The sequence below is a fragment of the Dermacentor variabilis genome, chromosome 4 (assembly GCF_050947875.1).
Source record: "Dermacentor variabilis isolate Ectoservices chromosome 4, ASM5094787v1, whole genome shotgun sequence".
NCBI classification, from domain to species: domain Eukaryota; kingdom Metazoa; phylum Arthropoda; class Arachnida; order Ixodida; family Ixodidae; genus Dermacentor; species Dermacentor variabilis.
Genome location: NC_134571.1, coordinates 91,365,130 through 91,378,614, shown reverse-complemented (window position 1 = coordinate 91,378,614; position 13,485 = coordinate 91,365,130). Strand labels below are relative to the sequence as shown.

The 13,485-nt window shown below is 49.8% G+C and overlaps 1 protein-coding gene across 3 annotated transcripts in view; it reads left to right on the top strand.

Moving 5' to 3' along the window:
* The window catches only part of LOC142579494 (cell adhesion molecule Dscam1-like), a 605,191-nt gene that overhangs the window by 341,171 nt on the left and 250,535 nt on the right, over positions 1-13,485 (top strand). For all 3 annotated transcript variants that reach the window (XM_075689738.1, XM_075689737.1, XM_075689739.1), the window contains exon 4: positions 3,451-3,600. In XM_075689738.1, coding sequence (XP_075545853.1) covers positions 3,451-3,600 — 150 coding nt within the window. The remainder of the gene's footprint in view (positions 1-3,450; positions 3,601-13,485) is intronic.

The window sequence follows — 13,485 nt, the reverse complement described above, 5'->3', positions numbered from 1 at the left end:
ATAATAACTTATGCTCAAAGTGTCATATTTCCCGAACCTTTCGCTTTCATTGTTCTTGTTTAACAGCATACAAATAAATAATTTGGCCTTTGCGTTTAAAGCTTCTGTACATCGTCATCTGCCTATAAGACACGCGAGTTTCTTGAAGAAGCACCCTAAAATTTCAGCTAACACGAGCAGATTTCCTTTATTTTAGAGTTTTGCGTAATTATGTGTTCTTTTTATTTATTACAGTCCCGCATATTTTTTTTATAGCTATGAAAATGGAAAGGTATACCTCTTTATTGCCGGCTATCCCGAAATCCAGAGTACACTATTCTAGAAAGAACAATACAAAATGTAGAAGTATATCTAGACACGCAATAACAAAACGAAAGGACAGAAATTGCGTCACAGTACGGAGATCAGCACCTATCTACATAAATAGCATAGCATATCCGTGAGATTTTCTTGCCCTCTACTGTGCATTTTTTTGTAATCTGCTGCGAAGCGCGTGTCCTCTCTTCTTCATTTTTCTATTTTTTCCTGTAAGAGACTTCAGATTGTAAGACGACATATCGGATGTTTCAGTGATTGAACTGTTCTGAAAAAAAAAAAACGCAGCGCAGCAGTGATAGAGCCAAAGTATAGGGATGCTGTTTTGTCGGCGGAACACATTTCACGTCGGGCGGACATCGGGCGCTATGCGGTAACAACTGTTTAACGATCGAATTTGCTTCGCCGAAGTACGTACCTAATGGCGATCGACACGCGATATTCGTAAAAGCGAGAGAAAGAGCAGTTGTTTAAACTGAAGGCAAACAGGTCGACACGATAGAGATTGCATTGGGCATCTACTCCGCGCTAGGGTTAATAACGATGGAAAGAAAGCCATTAATGGGCGACGTGCATCAGGAGGCAGAACAAAGGCTTGGCCCCAACTTGCAACCACTGTGCACTACGCGCTTTTAACTGAATGCTTTATACCGCGTTGGCCGAGAAGTCGCAGTGGTGCTGTCAATAATCCCCACGTCTGCCTCACGCGTTTAAGCCAGTGTTTCCATCGAGGCATAGTAAGCCTTACTGCTGGATAGGAGAGCTGTTGAGGAAGGGGATCTTGCGTGCAGAGCTGCCTGAATAGGTGGCCCTCCGCTTTGTAGCTCGGACTCCTGACTGAACAGTATTCGCATCGCGTTGGCTTTGGCTTCAACAAATTGAAGCAAAGCGCGTTTGTGCAATAAAGGCAACATAATGTGTTATCTATTATATGGACTCTCAGCCGACAATGCTAGAACGTTGTCCCCATCGATTATCGGCTCAGAAGACGCTGACGACACTTTTGTGCTTTCTGAGAAACTGTGGTTTGTACGAGCGCCTTTGACTCTGTACTGTCCGTTCCCGTCGCTATACCCCCCTCTGTCTCTCTCTTCTTCATCTTCCCCTTCTCCCTTGCCCCAGCGTAGGGTAGCCAGCCGGACTCTTGGCTGGTTAACATTCCTACCTTCTTTATATCCCCTCGTCTCTCTCTCTCTCTCTCTCTCTCTCTCTCTCTCTCTCTCTCTCTCTCTCTCTCTCTCTCTCTCTCTCTCTCTCTCTCTCTCTCTCTCTCTCTTTCTCTCGGTGTTGCAATGGGCGCTTTCGCATACTGTTTGAAGAAGTGTAGAGAATATTTCTCACGAAGGTAAAATGGTCAACCTTTGTCTCACCCCAAATAACCCACAGTTGCCTTACCTTTTTCTTGGTTTGATCGATCGAGGCCGCATAGTAAACCTTTGAAGTAGGAAATTTAGACGAGTACCGTTTGTGGACACCCCTTGTGTCGTAGCACACGATTTGTTTTGCGTACGTACTTGCGTACGCGATTTGTTTCGTGAGTTTCGTCCGGCAGTGGCAAAAAAAAAAAAAAAGAAAAACAGGCATATTGGCATCCGCTCAACTGAATTCCCTAGATCGCGCAGTATGACTATAGTTCACTTCAGAGTGCAGAACGCCGCTTAACGCGGCCGTTTTTATTGCGATAGCCATGCTTGAGGCGCAAAAAAGCCGTTTTCATGCCGTCCCGCTCGACGGTGCATGCGCGACTCCTGCGCAGAGGAGAGGGGAAGGGGAGGGGAGGTGCGTCCGGAGACGGCGCAGTGCTTCCGGCTGCAGTAACCACTCAGCGAAGCAGACGCGGCGCTCAATCGCCTCGGTGGACAAAAACCGAAACTACGTTCTCGCTTCCGCTGTTGGCATGGGCCTTTGTTCGCACGCCACTGTAAGCAAGCTAGCATTTCTGCTGAACTGCTGCGTATGCATTGGTTTGGGTGGAACGGGAAGTAAAGTTAACGTTGCCTGATACCCGCCGTGGTTGCTTAGTGGCTTTGCCGTTATACGCTACTAAGCATGAGGTCGCGGGATCAAATCCTTGCCGCGGTGGCCGCACTTCGTTGAGAACAAAATGTAAAAAAAGAAGGAGAAATGCCTGCGTATCTTCCGTAGGGTGCACGTTACAGAACTTCAACGGGTCTAAATTAACCTGGAGTCGCACGTCGCGGCGTGCCTCATGATGTGGTCCTGGCTTTGACACGCAAAATGCATAGAATTTAATTTTTAACGTTATCTTACACTTCACTTGGCGCCTGGCGCTCACTAACGCCGCAGGTTTACCGTCGGTCTCATCTCGCGTGACATCGAGTTGCGACACCTGCAATGCCCCTGACGACGCACGTCATCACGCCAGCTTCCGAGGACGCATGGTAGCTGTTACTTCTGTCCAGAAGCAGTCGCCTTGCGTGGTCCGCCATGCCAACGTGTCCCACTCGCGTGTAGATAGAAATCCTTCGAGGAGTACAAACTAAACGCTAAACCTTGCTATCTCTTTCAACTGCTTCTCCCGTCGGTCGGATCTGCCATATTATTTTCTTAAGGAATTGCCATGTTTTATGTCTGACGTGACTTTATGCCGTCGGCAATTGGTAAGAACTAGTTTGCTGTTCCTCGTCTGAACGGCCAAGCGTGTGTCTTCTAAAGTCAAAAACTAGTACAGATTTCAAAGTATATATATATATATATATATATATATATATATATATATATATATATATATATATATGTATATATATATATAGTGCAGCACTTTGAAATCTGTACGGCTTTGACTTTAGACACACGCATGGACATTGCACCATATTTGATCACTAAACGTTTGGGTGATATATGCATCTTGAAGTCTCACTGCATCCACACAGACTCTTCGATGCCGAAGAGAATCTTGCCTTGAGGGCTAACGTTTCGTTCATGGCGTCATCACGGTACAAAGAGAGCAATTAGACCCTCACCACCCTCGCCCCTCCTTTCATCTGCCCTTGCATTTTGCCGCATACACACGTGACAATGTCTCTCGCAAATTCAGGCCAGAAAGAATTACACGTTCGGCGGCTCAAGTGAGAGACGCAGGGTTTAACGCAAGATGCCACTACTGCATTGCAGGTTCCAAGTACGCCGTGCTGCCGACGGGCGAACTGCTCATCCGTGAGACGGACCAGCAGGATGGCTTCCGCACCTACCGCTGCCAGACCCGTCATCGCCTGACCGGCGCCGTGTCGCAGAGCGTGACAGTGGGACAGCTCATACTGACAGGTGAGATGTTCACGAGGTCATTAGATGTAGGTGTTCGCTGTGATGTTATTGGGGCCGGATCACTCCAGTAAGAGGCAGACGCAGCGCGCAGGAGCACAAACACACATCAGACTTGTATTGACGTACACAACACAGATAACGGCACACACACGTGACACTTTCCCAAAATGCCTCATAGACGACATGCACTATATCTATGGATCGGTGGATTATGATTGGCCTACAGTTCCGGCGGAAGCGTGTGTCGCCGTGTCTGAGACCTCGTGGAACCGATGTTGGCCAGCGGGGTGGGGCAGCAGTGTCGGCCGGGCGGGTTGGACAGCCGCGTCGGGCGGCCGGGTCGGACCGCCTCGCGGGGCTCAGGTGGCCGGCCGCAGTCACCGGGTCGCGTCCACAGCTGGCGGGGTAGCCCTGTGGCCGCTCACCCGAATGCTCGATTGCCCCGGTTCAGGACCGCCAGCCCTCCTGGGCCAGTTGCCCAGCGGAAGAGCGGGGCGCGGTAACTTCTCAGCGGGAGACAGCATTGACTCGGGTGTGGCGTAGCGGCACGGGCGGCGATAGCTCCTATGGGCCAGACGCCCAGCGAGGAAGCTGTTGTTGTTGTTGTTGTTGTGGCCTGTGATGCGTGTGGCTCCTATCCACGATGGGGGATTGGCCAAGAGATGGGTGGATTATTCGAAATTATTATGGAGTACAAATTTCCTAATAGTTATTGAAATAGCATTGAATAGCGCAGAATTGCCTGTTAAATAACATCAGGAAGGTAATATTGAATTGGTAATAATTAACTTAAAAGTAAAAACAAAAATAAAGGAATTTAGCAGGGCATTCGTTTAGATTCCATAAGGAATGTTTTTCCGTCGAACGCGAACCTCGCGCACTGCTCACGCCACGGGGTCACGGGCCACACTCTCGCGCCACGCTTTTTGAGGCGCCTCTGCCGACGCTCCCAAATTGGTGTCGATGATGATGATGGTCCTCTTCTCCACCGCACGGCGCACTGTTTTCATATCTGTATGCTTCCCCTCCCGCGTACCGTATATTATCACATTCGCAAGGTACTAGTTTGTGTAGCGGGGTGAAGGGAGTTGGCAAGCTTTATTAATACGAAAGCATTATACGCCTCATTATGCGAAAATCCGGCGTTGTAGTCGGTAGTGTAACCAAATGAGGGTACAAGAAATGGCCTGACAGCAGCTGTAAGGCCGTTTTGTACGCCGTTCTTTTAAGAGTGTCCATGCGCTTGGTCTCGCTTTTGTGCTTGGCTTGATATGGGAGTGCGTACGTGACATGGCTGATGACGCGGGCTTGTACCAGTTTTATGGTTTCGTCCTCAGTGAAGCCATCTTTGCTGCGTGCTACTCTGGCAATGAGTGATGCGATGCTTCTTATTGCGTGATTTATTTTCTCTGAGGCTACCTTTATGCCGTTGTTCTCCAGGACGTGCATACCTAGTAAGCATGATGTCGGGACTCGCTCTGTAGCACAAAGAAATTACTAGCGCTGCGGCTATACAACACCTTTGAGGAGCTAGCAAGCGCCACACTCATAGCGCAGAGGGAGCGTCTCAACAAGACACAACAGGGAAGAACCTCGTTCAACGGCTAGGGTACCCGCTCACATCCCATTACTGCGAAGAAGAAACACAACTCCTGTCTAACCAAATTAGAGAGAACATCGTAGTAGACCCTATCCCCAAGAACATGCACCCCACCCACAATAAAGACAAGATGGCAGCGCGTGCCCTCATGTTGCACAAGCGCTGTTTCAGAGACCCAGATACGTACTTCACGGACGCTAGCCCGTATCCCTCGTCGCCACGTCGCGAGACGAAATACACAATAGCGGTCGTCAATCAGGGGAACCAGGTAGCCTCTGCTACCATCCATGCCACATGAAGTGCAGCAGCAGAAGCAGCTGCGATCGCTCTCGCACTTCGCGGCACCGAGAGCAAGTGAAGATCCGCCCGCATCCTTACGGACTCACAAGTGGCGTGTCGTTTATACATGAATGAAACACTCCCTATACAAACCATTCGAATCTCAGGCCGCTCACTAGAATGGACCCACGGTATTGTCAGATGCGCCGAGCACGAAGGCCTGCGAGGCAATGAAGAGGCGGACTGCGCCGCTCGAGGTCTGACTAGCCGAACGGCAGACCACACCGTCCTTCAGCCCCCGACAGGCCGACTAGCGAACGGCGAGTTATTAACCACAAGTGAACAAATACAGCAGAACCAACGTCTCTAAACAAGACAATGCGCTCCCGCAAAGCTCTCAATAAACTCCAGGCTAGGGATTGGCGCCGCCTGGGAACAAGAAACAAATGCACACCCACACTTGTGCCGCCTACACGCCATCTCCCTAGACAGATATACTCGGACATGTCCCATCTATAGCAACCATACAGCGACACTCGCGCACATAACACACGAATGTGCCGACCATCCGGGCGAGGCAATCTCGCCACGAGTCATAGCACACACACTCAATGCGTAGATTTTGGAGGCAAGACTCCCCGAACTGGACCTGGGAAGCCAACTGGTGACCCTCGACCAGGCCCGGCGAGCCGCGGTTGCCAGTGGAGCCCTGTCAGAGAGAACTACCTAGGAATAAACCGCGCATTGATTTAAATAACCGCGCAAAGTTTCACCACCACTGCCACCACCTAGCTTCCTATTGTGGGCAAAAAACAGCGCAAATTGTCGTACACGGACTGAGATAAATTCCGGAAGCTTCGGGATGAGAGGCCTCCCTCAGATTCCCGACCTACCCTAGAGCAAGGATAGGACAGGTCCAAGAGGGCGTTCGGCGTGCAACCTCTAAGGCCTGCACCGACCTTCCTATTGGGAAAGTGGGCAGCAAGTTAACCCATCTGCTAGAGGCCAAACAGTCCATTCTTAAAAGATGGAAGAGTCAACGACTTCATCCTAGGCTACGCAAAAGGATACCTGAGATTCACAAACACATTGAGGAGCCTTGCATAACCCTCTCTAAAGAGAGATGGGACGAGGTTTGCAATTCCATAGACGGCCAGACGCGTAGTGGTTGTACTTGCTTAAGCTCCGGATTAACAAGACTAATATTAAGTCTAATCAGAGGCTTGCCATTGGTAGAACCATACATGAGGCCACACGGATGACCTCCGAGATTGAGCTAATCCGCAAGCTTGCCTACAAATATATCCCAGAGGGTTCAGGGGGCGGTCTCATGTGCATCTCGATTACCAATGCCAGGCTGATTCCTACGTGGATGCGGAGTCTGGCATTGAAGAGATTCGTAGTGCTCTACATGGGACTCAATGGTAGATCCGCACCAGGGCCGGATGGTATCTCCAACGCTGCGAAATCTGGATGATAAATCAATCGCATATGTCACAGAGGAAATTAATGAAATATGGAGGATTGGAACCGTCCCATTGTCTTGTAAGGGTGCTGTCGCAGTACTCATCCCCAAACCTGGCAAAACATCTAGCGTTGACAACTTGAGGTACATCTCGCTTATGTCCTGTTTGGGTAAGGTAGCGGATCATGCAGTCCTCACTCGACTCTCCCATTGCTTGGAGAATAACGAGATGTACCCCCACAGTATGCTGGGATTCAGAGCGGGCCTATCAGCACACGGTACTATGAAACTGATTAAACGTCAAATTCTAGACGACAACCCTAGAAACACACTGACCGTTTTGGGACTTGATCTTGAGAAGGCCTTCGATAACATTCTACATTTGCATATACTAGCCTCGATATCTCGGCTCAATCTGGATGAGAGATTTTACAACTACGTCAGATCGTTCCTTGGGAATAGGAAGGCTACCCTCCGGGTGGCCGATTTCGAATCACAACTGCTGGAACTTTGTGAGAGGGGCCCGCCACAGGGGCGCGGTCATTTCCCCCTCGGTATTCAATATAGCCATGGTCGGCCTTAGCAGAAATCTTCTCGAGATCGAAGGCATCAAACGCACCATGTATGCTAATGATATCACGATGTGATGCACAGGAGGCAATGATGCGTAGGCTGAGGGAGCCTTACAGGAGGCCATAAACACAATCGAAGCCTATCTCGAACCCGCTGGGCTCAGATGATTGCCCTAGAAGTCGGAACTCCTACTGCATAGTCCCAAGAAACGTGGTCCAAGGCCCACGGGGTGGACATCATTAGAAGACAGAGACATCAACTTATATACTAGAAATGGTTGCCGCGTACCCAGAGTCGATTCAATCAAGGTCTTGGGCATGATCGTTGAGTCAGGGGGTGCAAGTGGCTAGAGTGTAGGCAAGCTCATTGCTAAAACTGAAATGCGTTCATTTAGTTCGGAGGGTATCAAATCGGTATCATGGACTCAAGGAGGATAACCTCAATCGACGAATGCATGCTTTCGTTCTGTGCTAGCTTAAATACGTGGCAGCCATACATCGATGGAAACGGGCTGAGCGCGATAAATTTAATGCAAAGTTAGGAAGATTGCTAAGCGGGTTCTCGGGTTACGCGTACACACTTGTACTGAGCGCTTAATGCAGCTTGGCATTCACAATAATCTGGAAGAGATTGCAGAGGCCCAGGAGCGCGCATAGCTAACTCGCCTCACTACTACTAAGGCAGGGAGATCCATCTTGCAGAAACTAGGGTATCACCCCGATAGAGGAGCGGAGGGGTTCCCTGACGTTCCTCCGTATATTCATGACATTACTGTCGCGCTCATACCTAGGAACATGCACCCCGATCATAATCGCGGTAGAAGGTGGGCAAGGGCGGCCGACCTCCTTAGGCAAAGACACAGTGATCAGCGACAGGTCAGCTTTGGGGATGCCGCCTCTTGTATGGTACGTCGGGCGTTCACCATCGTCACTGTCGATGGTCGGCAAGTAATCACCAATGCGGTCTCAGTTCGGACCATTGACTCGAAAATTGCTGAACAAATGGCTATTGCACTAGCCCTGCTGGCTAGCCCACGGTATGTTATCTATAGCGATTGAAGGTCTGCAGTTAGAGCATTTGAAGAAGGCACCGTTTCCAAACAGGTCCTCAGACTTTTTCGGGGCAAGGAAATCACGCACCACTTTATTCCTTGGTTTACCGCACATCAGGGTCAGGTAGGGGGTACTCCTCCCAACCTGAACGAGTCGGCTCACGGAGCAGCGCGCGAACTTGCCTACCGCGCTACCCTCGACCAATCGGAAGCCGTCTTCCCAGAGGACAGGGACACGCCCTCCACCTACAACGAGATTACTAAACACTACTATCTGAGCCGTAGAACCTACATCATTCCTCATCCATGGCACATAGATCTCAAGAACAAACGCCCTGTCTACTACAAACGAATACGTATCCCAATGCGTATCCTAATCCGCCGCTCTCACAATGTATCCGGATGCACCGACGGTATTTGCCGCGACTGCGGAGAAATAGCCACGTTAGGACACTTTAGATCACACGTTAGCTCTGGCGATGTGGCCGGTCACGCTCCATCATCGATAACAGCTCGGCCAGATGGGAGGCGCTTTTCCTCAGCCCTCTTCTGGCTGACCAACTCTGGGCTGTCCAGCAGGCCCACGATGCGGCCAGGAGGTTTGGCCTTCCAGTTCCCACGTGGGAGCGGCCTGCTTTGTGGTGACTCACGATGTGCAGGACCTCAATATAGTTTTACCATACTACCACCAAAAATGGCTGACGGCAAAGAGTAAAAACACGTCAAGGAATACTCGGATTGACGTCAAATTTCTCAGGGGGTTTTTGTAAACAAAGTAAACTAATGGCTTTGAAAATAATATTAGGTAAATTTCGGTCTCGGTGGGAATCGAGCCCGGGCCGCCCGGTTGCGAAACGAGCATGTTTCCCCGACACCACGGTCGCTCCTTGGTTCTGAATGACTGAATATGTGCGTAGTGCGTGCGTCGTTGGCACGTGGCGGCGCGGTCAACGGGTGGGAGGTGGCGCCATGTCGTGAGTGCATAAAATGAGTGTATAAAAAAAAGCATTAATCTCGAATTGAACGCCGCTGAGCGGTCCTTCGAATTGTGAACTCCTCGCGGGCAAGCGAGCGCCTTGCGACGCTTCGCGCGTTTTCATTTGGCCTTACCGAGGCGCAGTTAAAACGCAGGCGAAAGCGTGCGCAGCCAAAGCCACCTAGAAAAAAATATGTGTGTCTAGGTGGCTTTGGCGCAGCCAAGGAACGCGCAGAAAAAAAGAATCATTTTAACAAAATGACTATATTGCTTTCGTATTCCCACGCGTAAGCAGTCTTGAGCGTCTCTGCCGATTTTTTTTTTCTGAGAGCTTTATCAGTCTGTTCTGGACGCGAAAGCTCGCAGCTAACGAGCACGTGGCATAAAGAAAACATGTGGGCCATTAATGGCATTGCAGGCGGTTGCTTTAAGCCCCGTTAAACTCAGGATTTTCAGCAGATTTAGGAAAGTCGCTAAACGTGTGACGCTGTGGTCGCTTAAGGTGTTAAATAGTGCGCAACGCATTATAAAGCGCCAGAAGGGAATACACTTCAACAAAAGAATGCGAACTCTGTTTTTAGGACCACCAGCGGAGTAGCTTTCTGTTTATTCGAATGATTTCGGAAGGCCTTGCGAAAGCGGAGAATTCTCCCGCGGAGTCACTGTGCTATACATCCAATTATGAACGGGCAATGTGGTTGCTTACTGGTTGTAGTTAACGATTTGGGCTATTTTTGTTCATATTATCTATAACCACATTTGCTACACAATAAAATTAGCTAACAAGACAGCGCTGGAATTCGTTTAAGACACTGTGTCATTTATTAACTACTAGATATTGTATTTCAGTTATGTTAATCCTCATCGTGCATGCTCTTGTTTTGTTCGAGAAAAACGCTCTCATCGCGTTGTAAAAATAAAAAAGAAAGGAAATAAAGGAAAAACAGAAGGAGAAGTCAAGTTAGTACTGTCATTGAGCCCTTATCATTTTGCATTTATTTTCATGTAGCATAGGCAAACAACACACAGTCGAGCGTCACGTCCTGACCTAAAAAGAAACAAGAACACCGTCCAAGCACTGCGTACAGATGGTTAACCAGCAAAGCTGGAATGTGCGGCCCCAGTGTTATCACTGGGTTAATCCCGATGGTTCATTAAACGACGACTTGATAGGTTGCCGGATCCTCGTTACGCAGTTACTGCTTGCGCTCGGCTGCACGAGCCTGTTCTTGTGCCCGGGCTGCAACAACGGCACGGCCTAGACGAGCTCGTTCCCGGTTCTACTCGCAGCGTTGCTGATCGAAAGCTGCCTGCTCCTCAGGAGTACGTATGACGCGTGGCCTACCCATTACGGAGCCAGAGAGAAACTGCTGCGCGCTCGCTCGGCTGCGACGGAGTACGACGGAGAGAAACAGTGTCACTACTGGCACAACCAATTGAGGAGTTTTTGGTGTACAGGCAACAGACGGTCGGACGGACGAATCGGCTAGCCATATACATCTTCGCTGTAAAGAAAAAAAGTATAAATGCAGTATCAAAGGGTATTTTACGGCATAGATCTGGGTTTGAAGTTTTGCGATTTTTCTTTGCGTGCAATCATCTACTGATTGTACAGAGCGGCATAAATGCATGAATTTGTCTTTCATTTCTAGTTTTCTAGGCGATCATAATAATTTCATGAAAGTTCGCCTTCAGAACAAAATGAAATCAATAAAGAATAACAAAAAATACATTTCCTGCACCAAGTATTGGATGGTTCAGCCATTGATAAGGTGGAAGCACGTACATACACGTGGGACTGTCATACTTACCTGGCACATAAGTGAAAAGGAACAAGCCCCCCCCCCCCTCGCCCTAGTACACACGCACGCACACGCACACTACGCGCGCAGGAACGAGCTATCGTGTAGGACACACAAACGTTCAGACACTCAAACTGCATGTACCTTTCCACCACCTCAAAGCGAATTCTTTGGTTATGTCCTTTGAACCATGTTTCCGCAATGTGCAGACGCCTCCTCGTTTCCGGACTTCCGCTGGTCGGTTGTTTCACAACTTGCCGCTTTATACAAAGCTTGAGGCAACTTCGGGCCGCCGAATAACTACTCTCACAGATCACAGCGGCGTAGCTGTTACTGCAAACCGAGGAAAGAAATGATCGAAAGAGCCAAATGGGAGAAGCAGTACTGGGCCGCTTTGGCGGAAGGGAGAAAAGGCCTATCTAACACGGTTCATGCCACCTGAAAATATGTTCAATTTAGAGCACGCCGCGAGCGCCAGACGGGTAAAATCACGGAGATCGGCAAAAGCTAGAAAAGAAAGCGGGAGCGCGCGCGTGATGGAGAGAGAGTGAGAGGTGGAGAGAGAGAGATGAGGCGGGAGCGAGCGAAAAGCAGAACTCCTGGCGCGTCGACATGTTAACGAGACGGGCTCGTTCAGGTTTGCGGTGGGTTAGCTCCCGCGGCTGAGCGAGGAACGTCGGGGAGCGACAGCGCGGTTGAGTTTGACGCGCCACGCCGTGCGTACGACTGCGTGCCTGTGTATGTAACGAGTGAGAGCGACAAGTTATCCGCAGTCGAACGACGGTCGGAAGACGCTTGGCGGCGCGGAAGCGAAGCGCGCTGCATAATGTCAAACGCAGAGGAGTCCCTCGCGTCGAAGTGGCAGTTGCGCGGGGGCGAAGAGGGGGAAGCTGCAGAAGCAGCTCGCGCCGGCAGCGGAATCCGAATTAGAATTGTTCGTCGACGGTCCTGACAGGCGCAGCCTGGAGGCGGTCGACCGCTGGGGTGCGTGCCGCAGTTAGGGAGCGAAAATTTCGTCTCCCCGTTAAAAATGACGGCGAACACGGCGGAGAGCTTGAAGGAAATCGCTCGTGCCTCTTTGGTTTTTTTTTTATGCTTTCTTGTCGAATACCTTAGTGTTCTAGTGAGAGAATTAAGCTCTGTGCGCCAGCTTTATAGATGGTTTCAAGAAGAGGTACATCGGCAGAGCGCGGGTACTAAGGAGAAGGTAGAGGACTCCTTTCTGTACGTGTTTATTCGGTTAAATCCGACAGTTGCTTTTCTGCTTTGATGAAAACCGCGCTTCGCGAAGCACTCCTTCTTCGGTAGCGTTCACGACCACATATGTTTGCACTCTAGAGGTTAACGTTCTAAGGCACATTTGTGGGTCTGTCGGTGCGTCGGCGACGCGGCTCCAGGTCAAGTTCGTTGCAGGGCTGGAAAGATTTCGCTTCTGGGGGTGCTGTTAGTGAAAGTTTTCTTCGTTTACCGCCTTTCGTTGCATTGATTAGGCATGTATCGTTTCCAGCGTTTTTCTTTTATTCTGAAATTCTTTAAGTTTTGCCGCGCAGCACCGCAGCTGAAGCACGTCGCCGCGTGACTTTCATATATAAACAGCGCGCTCCCTTTTGTATGCAGAAAGAAGGTACAAAAACGAATAAAACTGAATATTACTATTTATCAATAATGTCCCTCGTGGAGGCGTGCACGGAGACCGCGGAAAAAAAAAAAGAAGAGTTACGTCTGGTAAAAAAAAAGAAAGAAAAGAGTAAAAAAAAATAAGCGATCAAAGTTACAGTGAGGCTTTATATAACAGGCGCATATCCGTATGCGCACATCACAGTGCACTAAGGCTTAACAGGCCTCGCACTCGGCCAGGCAGGCCCGCGAGCGTGTGGCAGGTCGTTACCGAGGTGCGCGCCTCGTTAAAATAAAAGCCACTCCCTCGCGTGCACGGCCACGGCCGAACAGCGTGCGGCCGCTCAATCCAGGCGTGACGGTGGACGGCGCCGGGCGCGCACCGATGGTCATCGTTGAGCGACAAGGAAGCGACAATTAAAATGCGAATTCATAACGGCACGCAATCACCTCGGGCGGACGCCGGCAATCAGGCTGTCTTAGGCGAAGGTGATAAAGGTGTGAATCAAATAAAAGAGATCC